Source organism: Anser cygnoides, chromosome 34 (assembly GCF_040182565.1).
Source record: "Anser cygnoides isolate HZ-2024a breed goose chromosome 34, Taihu_goose_T2T_genome, whole genome shotgun sequence".
Lineage (NCBI taxonomy): Eukaryota > Metazoa > Chordata > Aves > Anseriformes > Anatidae > Anser > Anser cygnoides.
In genome coordinates this window covers 1,036,288-1,056,070 of record NC_089906.1, presented here as the reverse complement: position 1 = coordinate 1,056,070, position 19,783 = coordinate 1,036,288, and the positions used below count along the sequence as shown (strand labels likewise).

General features: G+C 58.1%; 1 protein-coding gene across 11 annotated transcripts in view; it reads right to left on the bottom strand.

Annotated features, from left to right (window-relative positions):
- Positions 1-1,472: 1,472 nt before the first annotated feature.
- The window catches only part of SMARCA4 (SWI/SNF related, matrix associated, actin dependent regulator of chromatin, subfamily a, member 4), a 31,621-nt gene continuing 13,310 nt past the window's right edge, over positions 1,473-19,783 (bottom strand). For 2 of the 11 annotated variants that reach the window (XM_066986482.1, XM_066986485.1), the window contains exons 13-36: positions 19,092-19,222; positions 18,424-18,481; positions 17,908-18,026; positions 17,574-17,724; positions 17,074-17,237; positions 16,873-16,939; positions 16,307-16,417; positions 14,790-15,032; positions 14,150-14,263; positions 13,822-13,929; positions 13,098-13,184; positions 12,527-12,573; positions 12,046-12,212; positions 7,462-7,625; positions 6,412-6,639; positions 6,092-6,190; positions 5,660-5,737; positions 4,514-4,741; positions 3,863-4,116; positions 3,393-3,501; positions 3,026-3,127; positions 2,792-2,924; positions 2,362-2,501; positions 1,473-1,846 (exon numbers count right to left, since the gene is read on the bottom strand). In XM_066986482.1, coding sequence (XP_066842583.1) covers positions 1,814-1,846; positions 2,362-2,501; positions 2,792-2,924; positions 3,026-3,127; positions 3,393-3,501; positions 3,863-4,116; positions 4,514-4,741; positions 5,660-5,737; positions 6,092-6,190; positions 6,412-6,639; positions 7,462-7,625; positions 12,046-12,212; positions 12,527-12,573; positions 13,098-13,184; positions 13,822-13,929; positions 14,150-14,263; positions 14,790-15,032; positions 16,307-16,417; positions 16,873-16,939; positions 17,074-17,237; positions 17,574-17,724; positions 17,908-18,026; positions 18,424-18,481; positions 19,092-19,222 — 3,135 coding nt within the window. In that variant the 3' untranslated portion in view covers positions 1,473-1,813. Of the gene's footprint in view, positions 1,847-2,361; positions 2,502-2,791; positions 2,925-3,025; positions 3,128-3,392; positions 3,502-3,862; positions 4,117-4,513; positions 4,742-5,530; positions 5,581-5,659; positions 5,738-6,091; positions 6,191-6,411; positions 6,640-7,461; positions 7,626-12,045; positions 12,213-12,526; positions 12,574-13,097; positions 13,185-13,821; positions 13,930-14,149; positions 14,264-14,789; positions 15,033-16,306; positions 16,418-16,872; positions 16,940-17,073; positions 17,238-17,573; positions 17,725-17,907; positions 18,027-18,423; positions 18,482-19,091; positions 19,223-19,783 lie in introns of those variants that run through there. The other 9 variants (XM_066986484.1, XM_066986486.1, XM_066986483.1 and 6 more) reach the window with 9 other exon arrangements.

Here is a 19,783-nt window from a genome sequence, read left to right as displayed (position 1 = left end):
TCACCAGCAGCGCGCCACCGAGCAGCGCCCACGCGCATGCCATGCTGCCGCCCGCCACGCTGCGGCCTCGCCGCGAGGCACCGGGCACGACGGGAGCCCCCGGACAACGACGACACCGACGACGGCGGCGACGGTGACACCGACGATGCCGGCCGGGGCCGTGCGCTGCCGCCCTTCGCTCTCGCCCCGGCGCAGGGGAGGGGTTTGAGCATGGGGTGATTTTCAAAACTGCTCCACATCATGCGAGGAGGAGGAGCGCCCGACCGCACGATGTGACATCGGCGCCTTAACTCTTCCCCCGCCCGGCCTCCGCGGACGGACGGACGGACACGGGTACGGACAGACGGACGCGGAAGGATACGGACGGACGGACACGGGTGGATACGGACAGACGGACACGGACAGAGCCCCGTCCCCCGTCCCCCCCACCGGGGTCCCCCCCGGCCCCCCTTCCCTTTTCCACGCTCGGCGGCCGGATTCCCCCCCCCGGCGCCGCTCAATGAACCGCTGCCCGCCCACCGCCGCCCGCAGCACACGATTTTGGGGTGGTTTTGGCCACTTTTGAGGTGTTTTTATCTCTTTTTGGGGTGTTCACTTCCCTTTTGTGGTGTTTTCGTTCCCTTTTGGTGTGTTTTCATCTCCTTTTAGGAAGTTTTCATCCCTTTATGGGGTGGTTTTGTCCCCTTTTGGGATGTTTCCGTCCCCTTTTGGGGTGCTTTGCACCCCCCCCTTGAGATAAAGCTATGCTGGAAGCCAGCCCCACACCCAGCAGGAGCCCCACAAAGGGGGTAAATCCCCCCAGGTGGGGTAAATCCTCCCCCCAAAGGGGGTAAAACCCCTTAAAGGGGCAAAGTCCTCCCCGGAAGGGGGTAAGTCTCCCCTAAAGGAGGAGAAATCCTCCCCCTAAAGGGGGGGGGGTAAATCCCCCTAAAGAGGGCAAATCCCTCCCCAAAGGGGGGTAAGTCTTCCCCCAGAGGGGGGTAAATCCTTTCCCAAAGGCGCTAAATCCCCCTAAAGAGGGTAAATTCTCCCCCAAAGGGGGGTAAATCCCTCCCCCGAAGTAGTAAGTCCTCCCCCAAAGGGGGTGCAAGTACCCCTAAAAAGGGTAAATCCTCCCCCAAAAGAGTGTAACCCGCCCCCCAAGAGGGTAAATCCTCCTCCAAAGGGGGTAAATGCCCCTGAAGGTGTAAATCCACCTGAAGGGGGTAAATTCCTTTCCCCAAAGGGGGTAAATATCCCCCTGAAGTGGGGGAATGCCCCCCCAAAGGGGGTAAATGCCCCTGAAGGTGTCAATTCCTTCCCCTAAAGGGGGTAAATATCCCTCTAAAGAGGGAAAATCCCCCCCAAAGGGGGAAAATCCCCCCCAGATGGGGGTAAATCCCACCCAAATGGGGGGTAAATCCCCCCCCAAGCACCACCCTCCATCCCCCCCCCAACTCCCCACCCGCGGCAGGACGCAGCGGAGGCGCGCAGCGGTTCCGTCTCGTTTAATTTATTACTGCTTGAAATCCAGTGACATCGACACGCGCGGCCGGCGGCGGGCGGCCACGAGCCGCGACCTCCAGCGAGCCACCGAAAACAGTACCGCTGCTGAAAATGGGGCGGAAAAGAGGAAAAACCGGGGAGCGAGCGCTCCCTGTGAACAGTTAATGCTGTTACGAAGGCTACCGAGGCCGGGGCGCGGCGGGACGCGGACGGTCCTACATCTCTCGGCGGTATAAATATGGGATTTTTCGGACAGGTTACTCGAGGCTGGGACTACGGCGTTGCTACCCGTTAGAGCTAAGGGGGGACGGGGCCGTGGGAGGGGGGTTCAGTCGTCTTCGGTGCCGCTGCCGGAGCGATCCTGCGGGGGGAGAGAGGAGGTTAGGGCTGGATGGGGGGGGTTGGGGGAGAAGAAGGGGGTTTGGGGGAGAAAGAGGGGGCTTGGGGGGCGAAAGAGGGTGTTTTGGGAGAAAAAGAGGGGGCTGGGGGGAGAAAGAGGGCGTTTGGGGAGAAAAAGACGGCATTTTGGGGGAGAAAAAGACGGCATTTTGGGGGAGAAAGAGGGGGCTGGGGGGAGAAAGAGGGTGTTTTGGGAAAAAAAGAGGGCATTTTGGGGGAGAAAGAGGGCATTTTGGGAGAAAAAGAGGGCATTTTTGGGGGAAAAAGAGGGGGCTGGGGGGAGAAAGAGGGCATTTTGGGAGAAAAAGGGCGTTTTGGGAGAAAAAGAAGGCGTTTTGGGAGAAAAAGAGGGGGCTGGGGGGAGAAAGAGGGCATTTTGGGAGAAAAAGAGGGCATTTTTGGGGAAAAAGAGGGGGCTAGGGGAGAAAGAGAGGGCATTTTTTGGGGAAAAAAGAGGGCGTTTTTTGGGGGCCTCACCTCCTCCTGCTCCTCCTCGCTGTCGTCGTCGCTCACCACGGGCTTGGCGCGGGAGCCGCGGCTGGTGCGCCTGCGGCCCTTGAGCCGCTCCTGCGCCTTCTCCTTCCGCCCCAGTTTGATTTTCACCTTCACGGACCGGGCTGCGGGGGGAAGGGGGAGCCGCCGTCACACCAGGACCCACGCGGGGGCTCCCCCAGTCCCCCCCCAGACCCCCCCCAACCCCCCCAGTCCCCCCCCTCCCCACATCCCGGTGCCCCCGTCCCGGCTCCCGTTGTCCCCGCTGTCCCGGGGCAGGGTGCGGGCAGCGTGCGCTTCCCCCGGGCACGCCGCCACGGCCCTGCCCGGCGGGAGGGAGGAGGTTCGGGGCCGTTCCCCCCCCCACCCCCTCATTCCACCACCCCCCGACCCCCGCTGCGGGGGGGTGACTCACCCTCTGATTCAGATCCTTCCTCTTCGCCTTCCTCCTCCTCCTCACTGTCCTCACCTTCGCTCTCCTCCTCCTTCTCGATTTTCTGCCTCACGCTGGTGAAGACGGACTGCAGCACGATGGAGTCCTCGTAAATCTGGGGGGGGGGACGGCGGGAGGGTGAGGAGGGGGACGCCCCGAGACCCCCCCCCAGCGTCCCGGTCCCACCCCACGGCCCCGGTGGCGGCGCGGCCTTACCAGGGAGCCCTCGAGGTTGAAGGTCTGCGCGTTCTGGCACAGCAGCATCACGTCCTTCTCCAGGTCGTTCAGGCTGCGGTACTTGTGGTTGCGGATGCGCTCCTGCGGGGGTGGAAAAGCGGGGTCAGGCCCCCTCAAACCTCCTCTCCGTGCCCCAAAACCTCCCCTCAGTGCCCCAAAACCTCCCCATGGTGCCCCAAAACCTCCCCATGGTGCCCCAAAACCTTCCTGGTGCCCCAAAACCTCCCCTCGGAGCCCTAAAACCCTCCCGGTGCCCCAAAACCTCCCCCCGGTGCCCCCCATTTCACCCGTACCCCCCCCGCGAGGAGCCGGGATTTTTTTTTAAATTTATTTATTTTTTTTATACCTTGATTTTCTTGAAGTCGACCGGCTTGCGGATGAGCTCGTAGTACTCGGGCAGCTCCTTGCGGGAGGGGAGCTGGATGAAGACCTCGCTGAGCTGGCGGCCACTGCTGCTGCACGGCAAGAGGGACGGCGCGTCAACGGGAGCACCGCGCGTCCCGCGACCCGCGCGACGGAGCCGCCCGCGCCGCGCCACGCGCCCTCAGCTGCCTAATTAATTAATTAGCCAACTGCTCATTCCCAGCCCGCCTGAGGGAGCTGCTTCCACCGCTGGCCGGCCACGCGCGGCGTTTGGCAAGCAGCTTTGGGTTTTTGAGCTTCCCAACGCCCCGCCGACCTCGGCGGCCACCCCGAGGGGGATGGCACGGGCGGCGTGCCCGGCGGTTGGGCGGCGTGCCCGGCGTCGGGGCCGCGCGCTGCAGTCCCCGCGTCGAAAGCGCTCGGGCCCCCCCGCTTCTCCCTCCCCTCTCCTACCTGTCCTTGTACTTGATGACGGCGTCCACGATCTTCTTCATCTTTTTGGTGAGGTTAGGCGGGTTCGGGGAGAGCTTCTCGGCCGGCGGCCGGCCGCGCTTCTTCTGCTTCTTGCTCTCCTCGTCCTTGTCCCGGCTGCGGGTGCTGGTGGTGGGGGTGGCGGAGCCCACGTCCGTGTCCCGCTTGCGCTTGCGGGAGGACTTCTTCTGGCGCACCTCCTCCTCGATCTCCTCCAGCGTGCCCTCCTCGATCGCCTGCCCGGGGAGCAACGCGGGAGCCGCTAGCACGGAGGCCCCCAGACCTCCCTGAGCTGCCCCCCCTGCCCAAACCCAAAGCCCCAACTCGGTCTCGGGGGGCTGCGCGCGGCTCCCGGGCGGCTCCGGGTGTGTGACGGTCCCCTCGTTACGGCGGGGGGGTCACCGAGTTCTGATATTTGTGGGATATTTGGGGAGGAAACGAGGCTGGGGAGAGGCCGGCGCGGTTCCGGCGCCACCTCCCCGCCGCGGACGGGGCCGCCCGAGGGCGTTTTAACGGGGCGCCCGCCTCGGTAGCGCCCGCGAGCGCGTGCTGGGAACGCCGGCACCCCCAGGACGGACGGACGGACGGACGCGAGCACGGGGCTGAGGAGGCCAACGGAGAAGGGTGCTGTACCATGTATACCTTGAGCCACTGCTTCTCCGTCAGCGAGTCGCTGTAGTCCACCTCCTTGCGGTGCCGGGAGCCTCGCCCGAACATTTTTTCCTCCTCCTCCTCGCACGTTAACCTCTCCACCTCGGCGTCGTCCTTGATGATCCACGAGGGCAGCTCGTCCTCCTCCATCAGCCGCGGCTTGCGCTTGGGGTTGCGCGCCTCCTCCCGCCGGCGGTCCAGGTCCATGCGCTGCAACGAGACGGGGGTGAGCTGGGGGGCTGCCGCCGGGCTCCGGGGGGGGGCTGCTGCGGCCCTAAATCCTCCTGGGGGGGCCGAGGCGCGGCCTCGGGGGAGCACGGGGCCGGGTGGGGAGAGCCGCCGGCAGGAGCGGAAAACATTTCGGTGGCCGCCGGCTCGCCGCAGCTCGGTAGAGACTGCTGGAATGAGGGCAGGCATACGGCCCGGTCAGGGGGAGAGGGGGGCAGTAATTAATTAGCGGCTGGAGCTCGTTAGCTGCGGGGCTGGGAAGCTCGCCCCTCTCTGCTGCCGAGTCCCTGAAGGACTCCAGGCCGGCGTCGGGCACGGGGCGCGGGCGTCAGCGCCGGGAGTTAACGGGGCTGCGACTTCAGACATGGCACGGGCAGCAAATATCCGGCTCTAATTAACGCTCTGCCATTAACGCCGCCGTTCTAATTAACGCTTTGCCATTCCCAGTGCCGTTTGTGAGAGCTGTAGTCCTCCCTGGTCCTTGCTTGCCGTGCCCGTCCCTCGCCCTCGAGGAACGAGGAGCCTCTCCTCTTTTACAGCGCTCCTCTTCCCCCCTCCTCCGGCAGTGCCAGGGCTATTTTGGGGCCGGAACCGGCTTTTTGCTCAGCGCCGCGGGGTTCGTGCCCCGCGGGCGAGAGGGGGCAGCGCTGCTGGAACCTCCCGGCCCCACCGTCCCGGAGGGGAGGGGGGGCGCCGCCGCCCCGAGCCTGGTCCCTTACCGGAGCCGGGAGCGTCCTGCCCGTGAGCCCCTGCTCCACAGTTTTGTTTTACCTGATGAACTCGAACGAGTCACGGCTCCGTTAAGCACTCGCGGCTGATTTCTGTTAGAGAGACCGTTTTAGCTGCTACTCGGGAGAACAGCGGGCACCACTCCTCCTGCGCAGCCGGGGCCATGCTCACCATGAAAAGGTCAAACTCCTCCTCGTGCCGCGCGATCATCTGGTTGACCGTTTCGTCGTCGGGGACCTCGTCTTCCTCCTGCAAAGACGGCGGGGGGGGGGGGGGGAAAAAAAAAAGCCCCGGCTCAGCGACGAGAACGGCGCCGCGGCGGGGTCGTGCGCTCGGAGCACAGCGCCGAGCATCGTCACCATCCGACGCGTGTTGGGTTGCCCGTCAAGAGACGTGTTTTTAATTTATTTTTTTTTATGTTTTATTCTTATTTATTTATTTTTTATTTATTTATATTTTTTTTTTGGGCGGCCTCAGTCCGGTTTCTAGCGGGCGGGTAATTCCACGGTGCAAAGACCACCGTCGGAGCTGGCACGTGCGTTGGCAGTCTCAGCAGCAAGGCCGAGGATTGAATGGGCGTGGAGACTGAACAACCCCTCTCACCTTTAGAGGTGGTTCCTCCAACTCAGCGTTCAGGCACAGGGTTGAGGCAGTGTGGGGGAAGCTTGCACTGCCACTGCCGCTGCCCGCGCTGTATCTGTTCTGTGGATAAATAGAGGACTTCAGTCTCCAGGGCTGTCAATCCGGCACCTTTCACCGACGCTCAAAAAACTCCCTTCAACTAGCAACAAGTGTTCATGCGCCTTCCTTCTAGCCCCCGCGCCCTTGGCCTCGAGGACGCGCAGAGCAGTGGAGCAAAGCCAGCCGCACGGTCGCTCAATCGCGCTCTGGAGTAGCAGGAAGCGGCCGCTGCTGCCCCTTACCTCGTCCTGCTCCTCGTGCTCCAGGATAGCCTGGAGGAAGGCTCTTCGCTCGTGGCTCGAGGACTTCTGGTCAAACATGCCGGCTTGGATAACCTTCTGGTCGACGTTCAGCTTGTACTTGGCGGCGGCGAGGATCTTCTCCTCCACGCTGTTGACGGTGCAGAGCCGGAGGACGCGCACCTCGTTCTGCTGCCCGATGCGGTGCGCTCGGTCCTGCGCCTGCAGGTCCTGCCGGGGACAGGGCGCATCGGTTGCTGAGGGGGTTCTAAGGCAGCGCCCGGCGGGACGCGCAACGGGTTTGTCCTCGACAACGCGGCGTGGGCCGGGGGTGCGCGACGCCGCTCCCCGCGGGTCCTGAGGGCTGCGTTGGGCTCGCAGGGAATTTCGGTTACTCGCCGGGACCGGCGCGGAGGGACGAGAGCGCTCTCCTTAGGGGACCGAGCGCGCGCCGAGAACGGCGGCCAGAATATTTTTTTTGGGGGGGTAGGGGGCCTGCTCCCCGCCTCTCAGAGGCCGTCGGTCAGCAGGAGCTCGCCTGGGGGCTTCCACCAGCGCCGGGCAGGGAGGACGGGGGGGTTTTTGGTGCTTTAAAGCACCGCGGGCCGGGAGGAGGTGGGGAGGGGGGGGGGTCTCCGACCTCCGCTGCTGGCGGAGCCTTTGGGCGTCGCTGCCAGCGCCGGGCTCTCGGCTTCTCTCCGGCCTCCCCCGCCAGAAGCGAGCCCCGGGAGGGCGAAGGGGCCGGGTTGTGGCAAAGCCCCCGCTGCTGCTGGCTCTCGTGCCGGGGGCGGCGGGCGGACAGAAGGGCAGCGTTTTGGGCGCAGGAGGAGCAGAGGCTGGGGGGGGGTCTTCGTCCCGAGGCTGCCAGCGCGGCTGCGCTTCTCTCCAGGCTCGGCAGCGAGCGAGGAGCTCTTCGAGGCACGCACGGGAACGGCGCGGCCGGAGCCGTCTTCTCCATCCGGCTTTTTGTGCGCTTGCTTGGCTTTTTGGTTTGGTTTTGTGGTGGTTTTTTTTTGTTTGTTTGTTTGTTTGTTTTTTTGGTTGGGTTTTTACCTGGTGAGGGTTCCAGTCGCTGTCAAAGATAATCACAGTATCTGCGGACTGGAGGTTCAGACCCAGCCCGCCGGCCCGGGTGCTGAGCAAAAAAATGAAGTACTCAGAGCCTGGCTCATTGAAAGTCTTTAACAACATGCCGCGGTCTTCGGCTTTAGTGGTTCCTAAAAACAGAGAGGAAGGGTTACTCCTGCCCGGGACGCCACGGAGACACCTCGAGGCGGTGGGGACGGGCCGGGGGCTGCCTGTGAAAGGCTGCTGGGCGCGCTCGGCTCGAGGCTGCTTTCGGTAGAAAGGCCCCGGGGACGGGGAAGAAGGGAGACGAGCGGCTGGAGCAGGAGCAGCGCGGTGTCCGGGGCGGCCCCGGGCGCATCGCATCTCCCAGAGCTCGGGGCAGCGGCTGCAAGGCCGCGCTCGGCGCTAGGCGAGGGTCTCTGCCAGCCCGTGCCCACCCAAACGCCCCCGTCGGAGGAATAAATCGCACGAGGCTCCATGTAGGGGCCAAGGGGGTGCGAGAGGAGCTCAAGCATCGAAGGGAGCCCGAAATAAACGCCGCGCTCGTGCCGGTTGGCATTAACGGCTACAGAGACCTCGGCGACTTCCCCGCTCGGTGCCGGGGCGAGTTACGGCCCCGCTGGGGACAGAAAGGGCCGGGTGACGCCAGCAGGACGCTGCCCTGACGCCCCTCTGGGGCCGGGGGTCAGTAAACGGGGGGCTTAAAGGAGGAATTGGATCCGAGAGACTGAGGTCAGGGAAGGAAAAAAACCTCGGTTTAAGGAAGCGCTTCAGTCTCGTTTTGGGCTTCGCTTGCCCCGTTGGATGGTTTTCGGAAGGCCGACTTTTAAAAAGTCGGCGCCGCTCTTGGCTGGGAGAGGTTTTTGGGTCCGCCCGCGCCTCGGCAGTGCCACGCGCGGGCACCTTTACAGGAATTCCGTGCTCTGCTCCCGCGGTGACTTGATTTTACTTTTCTGCTGGGCCGTTCGGCCGAGCTGTGCCCCCGCACGAAGCCTGGAGCTCCGCTCGTGTCCCATTACGGGGCTAACGAGGTTAAAAGCGGCCACCCAGCCTTACACCAGTAACGAGGCTCCGGCCACCAGCCTTACCCCCTTTGGGCGTTGGACCCGATGATCTTTCGAGGTCCCTTCCAACCCCTACAATTCTGTGATTCTTACACCAGTAACGAGGCTCCGGCCACCAGCCTTACACCGCTAACGAGGCTCCGGCCGCCCATCACGGCGGCTCTCAGCCCGCCAGCATTAATTAAGAGCTACGTGGAGCTGAGAAGCGGGAGCTGGAAGGTGCCAAGCCCAAGGCTGCGCTCCTCACCTGCCCTCCGACAGCCACTGCCTCATCCCGCGCCCCTGCAGAAAGGTTTCTTCTGTATCCTGCGCCCCTTACGGACGTTTATTATTTATTCTGCGCCCCTTACGGACGTTTATTATTTATTCTGCGCCCCTTACGGATGGTTTCTTCTTTATCCAACGCCCTTTAAGGACGTTTCTTCTTTATTCTGCATCCTTTAAGGACATCCTTAAAGGACGTTTATTCCTTATTCTGCGCCCTTTAAGGACATTTATTCCTTATTCTACGGCCTTTAAGGACGTTTATTCCTTATTCTACGCCCTTTAAAGAAGGTTTCTTCTTTACTTTACGCCCTTGAAGGACGTTTATTCTTCATTCTACAGCCTTTAAGGACGTTTATTCCTTATTCTGCACCCTTTAAGGACATTTATTCTTTATTCTACGCCCTTGAAGGACGTTTATCCTACACCTTTTAAAGAACGTTTCTTCTTTATTCTGCACCCTTTAAAGGTGGTTTCTTCTTTACTCTACACCCTTTAAGGAAAGTTTATTCTTCATTTTATGCCCTTTAAGGACATTTATTCTTTTTCCTACAACCTTTAAGGAGGGTTTATTTATTTTACACCTTTTAAGGAAGGCTTATTCTTTATCCTACGCCCCTTACGGAAGGTTTATTCCTTATCCCATGCCCCTTAAGCAAGGCTTATTCTTTATTTTACGCTCTTTAACGGAGACTTATTTATTCTACACCTTTTAAGGAAGGTTTCTTCTTTATTCTACGCCCTTTAAGGACGTTTATTCCTTATTCAACGCCCTTTAAGGACATTTATGCCTTATTCTGCGCCCTTTAAGGCATTTATTCCTTATTCTACGCCCTTGAAGGACGTTTATTCTTCATTCTACGCCCTTGAAGGACGTTTATTCTTCATTCTACGCCCTTGAAGGACGTTTATTCCTTATTCTGCGCCCTTTAAGGACATTTATTCTTTATTCTACGCCCTTGAAGGACATTTATCCTACACCTTTTAAAGAACGTTTCTTCTTAATTCTGCACCCTTTAAAGGTGGTTTCTTATTTACTCTACACCCTTTAAGGAAAGTTTATTCTTCATTTTATGCCCTTTAAGGACATTTATTCTTTTTCCTACAACCTTTAAGGAGGGTTTATTTATTTTACACCTTTTAAGGAAGGCTTATTCTTTATCCTATACCCCTTACGGAAGGTTTATTCCTTATCCCATGCCCCTTAAGCAAGGTTTATTCTTTATTTTACACTCTTTAACGGAGACTTATTTATTCTACGCCCTTTAAGGACGTTTATACCTTATTCTGCACCCTTTAAGGGCATTTATTCCTTATTCTACGTCCTTTAAAGAAGGTTTCTTCTTCATTCTACGCCCTTGAAGGGCATTTATTCTTCATTCTACGCCCTTGAAGGACATTTATTCCTTATTCTACGCCCTTGAAAGACATTTATCCTACACCTTTTAAAGAAGGTTTCTTCTTAATTCTGCGCCCTTTAAAGGTGGTTTCTTCTTTACTCTACACCCTTTAAGGAAAGTTTATTCTTCATTTGCCCTTTAAGGACATTTATTCTTTTTCCTACAACCTTTAAGGAGGTTTATTTATTTTACACCTTTTAAGGAAGGCTTATTCTTTATCCTACACCCCTTACGGAAGGTTTATTCCTTATCCCATGCCCCTTAAGCAAGGTTTATTCTTTATTTTACACTCTTTAACGGAGACTTATTTATTCTACGCCCTTTAAGGACGTTTATACCTTACTCTGCACCCTTTAAGGGCATTTATTCCTTATTCTACGTCCTTTAAAGAAGGTTTCTTCTTCATTCTACGCCCTTGAAGGACATTTATTCCTTATTCTACGTCCTTGAAGGACATTTATCCTACACCCTTTAAAGAAGGTTTCTTCTTTATTCTGCGCCCTTGAAGGACATTTATCCTACACCTTTTAAAGAAGGTTTCTTCTTTACTCTGCACCCTTTAAGGAAAGTTTATTCTTCATTTTATGCCCTTTAAGGACATTTATTCTTTTTCCTACAACCTTTAAGGAAGGTTTATTTATTTTACACCTTTCAAAGGAAGGCTTATTCTTTATCCTACACCCCTTAAGGAAGGTTTATTCCTTATCCCATGCCCCTTAAGGAAGGTTTATTCTGCGCCCTTGAAGGACGTTTATGCCTTATTCTGCGCCCTTGAAGGACGTTTATGCCTTATTCTGCGCCCTTGAAGGACGTTTATGCCTTATTCTGCGCCCTTGAAGGACGTTTATGCCTTATTCTGCGCCCTTGAAGGACGTTTATGCCTTATTCTGCGCCCTTGAAGGACGTTTATGCCTTATTCTGCGCCCTTTAAGGACATTTATTCTTTATTCTGCGCCCTTGAAGGACGTTTCTTCTTTATTCTGCGCCCTTGAAGGACGTTTCTTCTTTATTCTGCGCCCTTGAAGGACGTTTCTTCTTTGATTCTGCGCCCTTGAAGGACGTTTCTTCTACGCCCTTGAAGGACGTTTATTCTACGCCCTTGAAGGAAGGTTTCTTCTTTATTCTGCGCCCTTTAAAGAAGGCTTATTCTTTACACTCACACCCTTTAAGGAAGGTTTATTCTTCATTTTATGCCCTTGAAGGACATTTATTATTTATTCTACACCTTTTAAGGAAAGCTTATTCTTTATCCTACACCCTTTAAGGGAGGTTTATTCCTTATTCTATGCCCCTTAAGCAAGGTTTATTCTTTATTCTGCGCCCCTTAAGGACGTTTATTCTTTATTCTGTGCCCCTTAAGGACGTTTATTTTGTATCCTACACCCTTTAAGGGTGTTTGTTCTTTAGCCTACGCCCTTTTCGGACATCTATTTTTTATTTTGCGCCCTTTAAGGACGTATATACTTTATCCTATGTCCTTTAAGGACATTTATTCTGTATCCTACGCCCCTTAAGGACGTATATTCTGTATCCTACGCCCCTTAAGGACGTATATACTATATCCTACGCCCCCTAAGGACGAATATTCTGTATCCTACGCCCCTTAAGGACGTATATTCTATATCCTACGCCCCTTAAGGACATTTATTCTTTACTCTGCGCCCTTTCAGCAAGGTTTACTGCTTTACGGCGCGCCGTTTCTCTCCTCCTCGGGCTGCTGGAAGATGGCCCGGCCGTCACCTTACCTCTGTCCCCGCTCACCTCGCTGCTCGGCCCCGCGCGAGAGGTTTAACGTCAAGCACCGGGGGCAGCTGCCGGCCCCGCGGGGCGGAGGCACTCACCGTCCAGCCTGAGGTATTTGAATCCACGGTAAGCAAAATAATCTTCCATGATGGTCATGAGGGAGGTCATCTGGCAGAAGAGCAGCACCTTGTGGTTGGTGGCTCGCAGCTTGGGGAGGATTCTGTCTAGGAGCTCAAATTTGCCCGAGGCACGGTACAAATCCAGTCTGGGAGGGAAGAGAAGATGGGAATGAGGACGTGGAACAGAGCAGTTGAGGCGGAAGGGACTACGGAGACCACCGAGCCCCGCTGCCTGGCCACGGTGGGGCTGACCAGACGTTAAAGCGTGTTGCTGAGGGCACTGCCCGCGTTTTTCTTCCTTGCTGCCAGCTTGGGCCATCGGCCTCCTCGCCAGAAGCCCGCTCAGTACTAAAACCTCCTCCTCCTCCTCCTCCCCTGAGGGTTATCAGCGCTGCGAGATCCCTGATCGCGCTGGTGAGCCACAAATCCCTCTGCTGGGACTCGAGAAAAGCGCACTTACCCTTGCACGATACCTCCAGTGAACCCCAAGTGCTCGGAAAAGGATTCCTGCAAACGGAAAGCAAAGTCAGAAACCAGCCTGGCACACGGATAAACGAGAAATCCACGGTCCTGGAGCTGCCCTAAAAGAGAACCGGCCCTCGGGGCCCGGAGGATTGCTGACGGCTCGGGTCCCACGCATGAAATGTGCGGGACCGGGGCGATGTGAAGAGCTCCGCGTGGTGTCAGACAGCAGCAGCACCCTCACAGCATGGGGAGTCTGATCCAGAGGGCTCAGCCTGGCCCCCCCAGCTCACTGGTTTTAGGCGATACTGCTTCAGTGAGCTCGTCTGAATGAATTTGGATTGCTTTGGGTGGCGCAAAACGGCCTGAAGCGAACCTGAACCTGCCCAGCGCCGCGTGGCTGCCGAGCAGCCGGGCCCTACGCCGAGGATTTCGGTGCCCTGTCCCGACACGGCGACAGAGCCGTGCGCTCCTCTGCTCCTCGCACCGCCTGGCCGATTTGGCAGGGGCAGAGCAGTTCCTGCGAGTCCCCCCAGCGTACGACCACTGCCCGCCGGGCACCGCGTTACCTCGATGTGCTGGAACATGTAGGGGTGGTTGCAGATCTTCCTCAGCTGCATGATGGTGTTCATCAAGGTTTTTGTCCCGCCTTTACCCTGCGCCAAGAGGGAAACCCAAGTGAATTTCGGGGTTCTGCCCATCCACGTGGCCGGGAGGAGCCCCCTGGAGCACTCAGAGCTCCCAGCCCCGAGGTTTTGGCACCGCTCTCCCCATCAGCACGAGGCGAAACTCAAGGTTTTAGGACAAATATTGAAGTCCCCTCGAGGAACCCAAGGAGCAAAGGCTGCTGAAGAGCCGGCGGCTCGAGGGGAGCAGAGAGCTGAAGAGGTGAGTGGAAGGAGAAGGAATTTTTCGCCTTCAGCTTTTGGTTCAGACCAAAGGGTCTTTTTTTATTCGTTTCTTTGCAGGGAATTGCCACTTGGCTGGCTGAGAGCCTGTCGGTGGCCGCTGCGGGTGTCCTGGCAGGCAGCAGGCGCAGCACCGTGCCCAGCGCACCCTCGGGACGCTGCTGGCAGCGCGAGGAGCTCACAATGGGCCAAATTCAGCCCGGCGAGCCGCTCAGGAATCCCTAAATTCCTGACAAAGGGGCCTCCTGCTGTGCTCAGGAATCCCTAAATTCCTGATGAAGGCGCCTCCTGCTGTCCTCGGGGACAGCGGGCACGCAGAGGGGCTGCCCTCATCCCCGGGGTGTTTCGCCAGCCCCTTTCCGGCAGCGGAGGAACCCGGGCAAACCTTTTTGTCCTTCTCGGAGCCGTCGGTGAGGAGCACGCCCTTGGCCTGCATGTGCCTGTAGAGCACCCTCTGCAGGGCCGACATGTCGCACTTGATCACGTACTCCACCTGCAAGGAGCGAGGAGAGGCCGTCAGCCCCGCGAGGCGCAGCGGGACGCCGAATCCCTCCGCGCCCCGGCACCGAGCCACCCGCTTCGGGAGCCTGGGGGCAACCCCAAGTCACCCAAACCGCTGCATGGGGCGAGTTAACCCAGCCCAAACTCCTTGTGGAGGTGAAGAAACCGCTCGCACTGGCAGAGAGGAGGAGGAGGAGGAGGAGGGCAGTTACCTTCTCGGGCAGCTGAGCTTCCACTTCCTTCTTCAGCCTTCGCAGCAGGAAGGGGCGCAGCACTTTGTGTAAGCGCCTGATGATCAGGATGGTTTCCTCTTCGTTCAGGTCCACCTGCGCCGCGAGCCAGAACAGAAAGCGTCACTCAGGGACCCGCGAAATCCCCCTCCTCAGAACAGAAAGCGTCACTCAGCGCCCCGTGAAATCCCCCCCCACAGCTCCTCGAAGGCTGCACGAGCCCCGGGGTCGGGGCGAAGCGAGGAACTGCTCTGCACGTGGTGTACTGGGAATCTCCTGGGGGTCCGAGCCCCCCCTGCGGGGGTTTTGCTCCCAGTTTCAGCCCGCTCCTCTCCTCTCCCCCTGGCCGTCTGATAGCCCGCCCTGCCGAAAGCTGCCGCGATTCAGGAGGAGTCGCCTCAAAGGCGGCGAGGCAGCAGCACTGAAAGCGGCCTCGCCACTCAGATCCGTGCTGCCGGGACCCAGGCAGCTCCTCGAGCACCCGATTAACGCTCGGTGCTTAGCCCACCACCGAACCCCCTCCCCAAAACCCCCCCAGTTTACAGCGGGACACTTGGGAGTGGGAAGCAAGAGGCTCTGGGAGCGGTTATAAAAAAAAAAGAACCGGGCGCAACGCCCACACCTTCTCCCCCGTCATGGCAAAGGGGGCGTTGAACCACTGCTCGAAGGTGCTGCAGCTCTTGAAGATGGTCGGCAGGAGGAAGTTGAGCAGGGCCCAGAGCTCCGGGAGCTTGTTCTGCAGCGGGGTGCCCGTCAGCAGCAGGCGGCGCGGGGCCACGTAGTGCGTGTTGAGGACCTGGGTGAGCTTGCAGTGGTGGTTCTTCATCCTGTGGCCCTCGTCCACGATCATGTACTTCCAGCGGATCTGCGGGACGGCAGGAGCGTGAGCGAGCGGATCGGGGCCGCTGCAGCTCCGCCGAGCTCCGGCTGCGGCTGGAGAATGGCCCCAAGGCCTTCAGGAGTGGTCGCAGCTAGCCAGGACCACGAAAACCCCCCTCGAATTTCTCTTTATTCTCTTAGCTGCTGCCTGGAAACATCTCCCAGCAGCAGGGCTTTGCGTCTCCGGCTCAGAGATGGAAAAGGAAGGAGTGGGGAAAAAGGGCTAAAAGACAAGAGACGGACAACAGCTTGGGGGATTTCAGTATTTCTCGGGCTTTTTGGCCCGTAGCCTCCTTTAACCCTTCACAAGGAGGAGGGAACAGAGATGACAGCTCCCTTCAAAGCCTCGCCAAGGCAAGGAAGACGCCTCGGCTCCGTTACGTTTGACAAACTGGTGAATTTTTACCATTTTTACAAGCCAGACCCCGGTCACCTGGTGCTGCAGAACTAAATCAGGAGTTAAACCTGTAAATCTGAGGTTCTGACACATCGTCTGTAGGTGAAACCTCCTAAAGGTTCTGATGCATTGTCTGTAGATTTCCTAATTTGAGGCTCTGATGCATTGTCTGTAGATTAAACGAGGTTTTGACGCGTTGTCTGTAGATTAAACCTCCTAATTTGAGGTTCTGATGCATCGTCTGTACATTATACCTCCTAATTTGAGGTTTTGACACGTTGTCTGTAGACTAAACCTCGTAATTTGAGGTTCTGATGCATCGTCTGTAGATTAAACCTCGTAATTTGAGGTTCTGATGCACATGTCTGTAGATTAAACCTCCTAATTTGAGGTTCTGACACATTGTCTGTAGATTAAACCTCCTAATTTGAGGTTCTGATGCATTGTCTGTGTTCTCTTGAAACACCACAACTCTCCAAACCCCGGGGGAGCCTAAAACATTCCAGCGTCACCCTCCGGCTCGCTGCCACGTGCAGCAGAAGCCCTCTGGCACTCAGCTGGGGCAGCAGCGCAGCGACGATCCGGTACAGATTTTAACAGATAGTCACTGTAAGTCCCATGACTTCCTTTTTTTTTTTTTTTAAAAAAAAGAAAAAGGCCAGTTTGCTGTGTCAGGGGATGCGGAGTGGCCACTCTCGGGCTGCTCGGGGTGAGGAGCAGCTCCTCTCCTCCTGCCACGCGATAACAGGAGGGAAGGAAAAAAATCTGGGGTCCCACTCAGGCCATAAGCTCTGCCGGACACAGACCAGCAGGGTGCAGAATCAGCCCCGCCAGCGCCCAGCGGGGGAGCTGCCAGGACTCACCTTGGCGAGGATGTGCTTGTCTTTGATGATGTACTCGTACGTCGTGAGCAGGACGTTGAATTTCCCGCTGCGGAGCTGAGGTACAAACGCCCGTCTTGCTGCCGGGGAGCCCTGCAGGGAGAATTTCCAAGAGAAATGTTAAGGCAGGATCCACGTCCTGGGAAAAGGGAGAGCCACGAAGTCCTGGGAAAAGGGGAGAGCCACGAAGTCCTGGGAAAAGGGGAGAGCCACGAAGTCCTGGGAAAAGGGGAGAGCCACGAAGTCCTGGGAAAAGGGAGAGCCACGAAGTCCTGGAAAAGTGGTGGGAGAAGCTGTTATCGACGTGGGATGACGTTCCGGTAGCAGAAGGGCGGTCGGGCGGGAGCGTCCGCGCAGCCAGCAGCAGCTGGCTTCCTTCTGGCATTAAGGAACAAAAACCAGATAGGGGTTTCGTTTTCAGCGCCGGGGAAGCGTCCCCGATCCCTCTGGATAATGGCAGCGTTGTTCTGCTGGGGAGGAAAACGCGCGCTGGCATCCGAGGAATCCTCACAAAGCAGCTGGGCGCAAAAACAAAAGCCTCTACTTGCCTTGTAGGAGACCTTCACCACTGAAGGAGCCCATTTGTCAAACTCGTACGCCCAATTCGACAGGGTTCTGGAGGAAAAAAAAAAAAAGGAAAAAGGAAGGGTAAAAAGCGGCCCTCACAGGAGGGGAAGTCACAGGGCAGAGGCCTGGGAGCAGGTTTCTGCGCCTGCCAGGCCGGGACGGGGCGGTGAACGGGCGCTTACGAGAGAGGTACTATGATGAGGAAGGGGCCGTTGATCCGCTTGTGCTCCATGAGGTATGTGATTAAAGCGATGGTCTGGATCGTTTTGCCCAGACCCATCTCGTCTGCCAGGATGCCGTTCAGGTTGTTGTTGTACAAGGACACCAGCCACTCCAAGCCCTTGATCTGCGGGGGGGGGGAAAGGAGAGAAGAGGGGGGTGAAAAAAAACCCCAACGCGACGCAGCAGGGACGTGCCAGCAGCCCGAGCCCCCCACCTCCACCTCAGCGTGCAGCCGGGCTCCCCAAACACCATTAAGGATCTCATTAAATTATTTAAAACCACCGGCGCTGACGAATTCCTCCCCTCTCAGCACCGCGGGCGCAGGAGAGCTGACGTTCTTTGTTTTAAGTGAATTATTTCGACGCCAAGGACGGGCGCCGGCTCTGCCCTCGGCTCCCCCTCCTCCTCCCCGGAGCCCAAAATCAACCCCAAACCTCGGCGCCTCCTCCCCGAACCTCACCTGGTACTGCTTGAGGACGCCGTTGACCATCAGCGTGGACTGCTTGTCCACCCTCTCGGTGACGGCGTGGGCCACGGCGTAGTAGGACTGCAGGCCCCTGGCCAGCGCCTGCGACACGCCGTACTCGTCGTCCACGTCCTGCTTGGCGTTCCTAGGGAGGGGGAGAGGCGCCGAGATGAGGACGGCGACCCCACGGGAAGAGGGGGGGGTGACAAATCCCCCGGGGAGGCGAATTTTCCCAAGCACGGGCCAAATTAGCTCTCGTTAACGGAGGGATTTGGGATCGGAGCCGCCGCCATCGCCCCCCCGAGCCCCGCGGAGGGGCGACGCTCACTCGATAATGTGCCGGGCGTCCACCTCCGACACGTCGTCGCTGTCGGGGTCGGGGATCTTCTTCTTCTCCTCCACGGGCAGCGCCGGCTGAGCGGGCTGCGGCTGCTCCTCCTCCTCCTCCTGCAGGGACACGGGGTGCTGAGCACTGGGCTGCTGCCCCGGGGGGGTGCAGGCAGCAGGAACCCCCCCGCAGGAGCAGCCACCAGCCCTGAAAACCGCGTGGGGAACCCACCGAGAATGGGCGGGCAGCCGCTGATAAGAGACAGGCCAGCGGCGGACGGACTGAACCCGCCCGTCTTTTGTTTGGTTATTTATTTATTTTAAACACAGATTTTTTTCAGTTTGTTCCCCAATAAACTCATCAGGGAACTTTGTCTGAGCCGCCTGGCACGGAACCACGCCGGGAAGGTGATTTTTGAGGCGAGCTCCGGGTGGCACGCTGCGTCTACAGCTGCTTCCGATTCCCCCGAACATTTAAAATACGAAAGCACAAAGGGCTGCTGGCATTTCTCCTTACCTCCTCCTCCTCCTCTGACCCACTTTCTTCGCTGTCAGATCTCGGAGCTACCTCATACCTAATTAAACACAAATATTAATATTTCATTGCCAATCCGCTGCCAGCAGCACTGCGCACAAAGCGCGAGCCCAGCCCGGTTCCGGAAACCTTCGCGTTAGGGCTTGGCTTTTGTTATTCCTATTATTTATTTTTTTAAACAAAACGCTTATTCCTTCATTCTTTCCTCCCTCAGCGCGTGCCCAGGACCACCCGCGCCACCGTCCCACCTCATTTTAGCAACCGAGCCCTGCTGGGACCCCCCCTTCCTGGCCGGAGCCCCTTTGGGACCCCCCCCCGGCCGGAGCCCCTTTGGGACCCCCCCTTCCTGGCCGGAGCCCCTTTGGGACCCCCCCCAGCCAGAGCCCCTTTGGGACCCCCAATTCCCAGGCCCCTTTGGGAGAGACCCTTTGGGACCCCCAATTCCCAGCCAGAGCCCCTTTGGGACCCCCAATTCCCAGCCAGAGCCCCGCTGCTCCCCGCAGTTCCCAAGCTCAGGGCTTTGGGCTCGCACCAAGCCTCCGGTCCCAACCCCAAGAGCCCACGGGGCAGGGGGGGGACGAAACCACAAACCCCGGTGTGAATTCGGGGCCACGCCGCCCCCAAATTAACCCCCCCCCCCCGGGACTCACCCGGGGTTCATTTCCAGCCAGGCCTCCAGCTGCCCCGCTTTGGGGGCATCGGTGCCGGTGAGGATCTTGCCGCTCTCCACGTGGATCACTTTCACGGGGAGGTCGCTCATCTGGCTCGTCTCGTCCAGAGGCTGAGGAAGCCAAAAAAAAATAAAAGGTCAGGCTGCTGTTATTTTCCTGCCCCGGAGCAGAGCCAGCGTTTCCTTCGTCCGCTGCTCCGAGCGAGCCCGCTACGGCACCGCCGCGGCTGGGCAACGGAGCGGGTCGAACACGGCTTCCGCCAGGAGCAGGCAGAGCTGGAAGGCTGACCGCGTTCGGCACGCGGATCGTTTCAAAATCGGTTTGCAAAACCCATCCCCACGTGGGGAGGCGCCTCCAGACGCCAGGCATCGTTCCCCCGGGACCGATTCATTCGAAGCGTTAAAGGAAAGCCCTGCTGCGGGACCATTTCGTTCAAAAATCTCAAAGAGGAGCCCTGCTGCAGGACCATTTTCTTCAAAATGCCAAAGGAAAGCCCGGCTGCAGGGCTATTTCCTTCAAAAACTCAAAGAGAAGCCCTGCTGCAGGATCAGGATCATTTCGTTCAAAATCTCAAAGAGGAGCCCTGCTGCTCACAAGGGATTTTGCCAAGTCCTCAGCACGTCCCATTTCAAGTCCCATTTTCCGCCCCGGGCGTTGCGCCGAGCTACGAA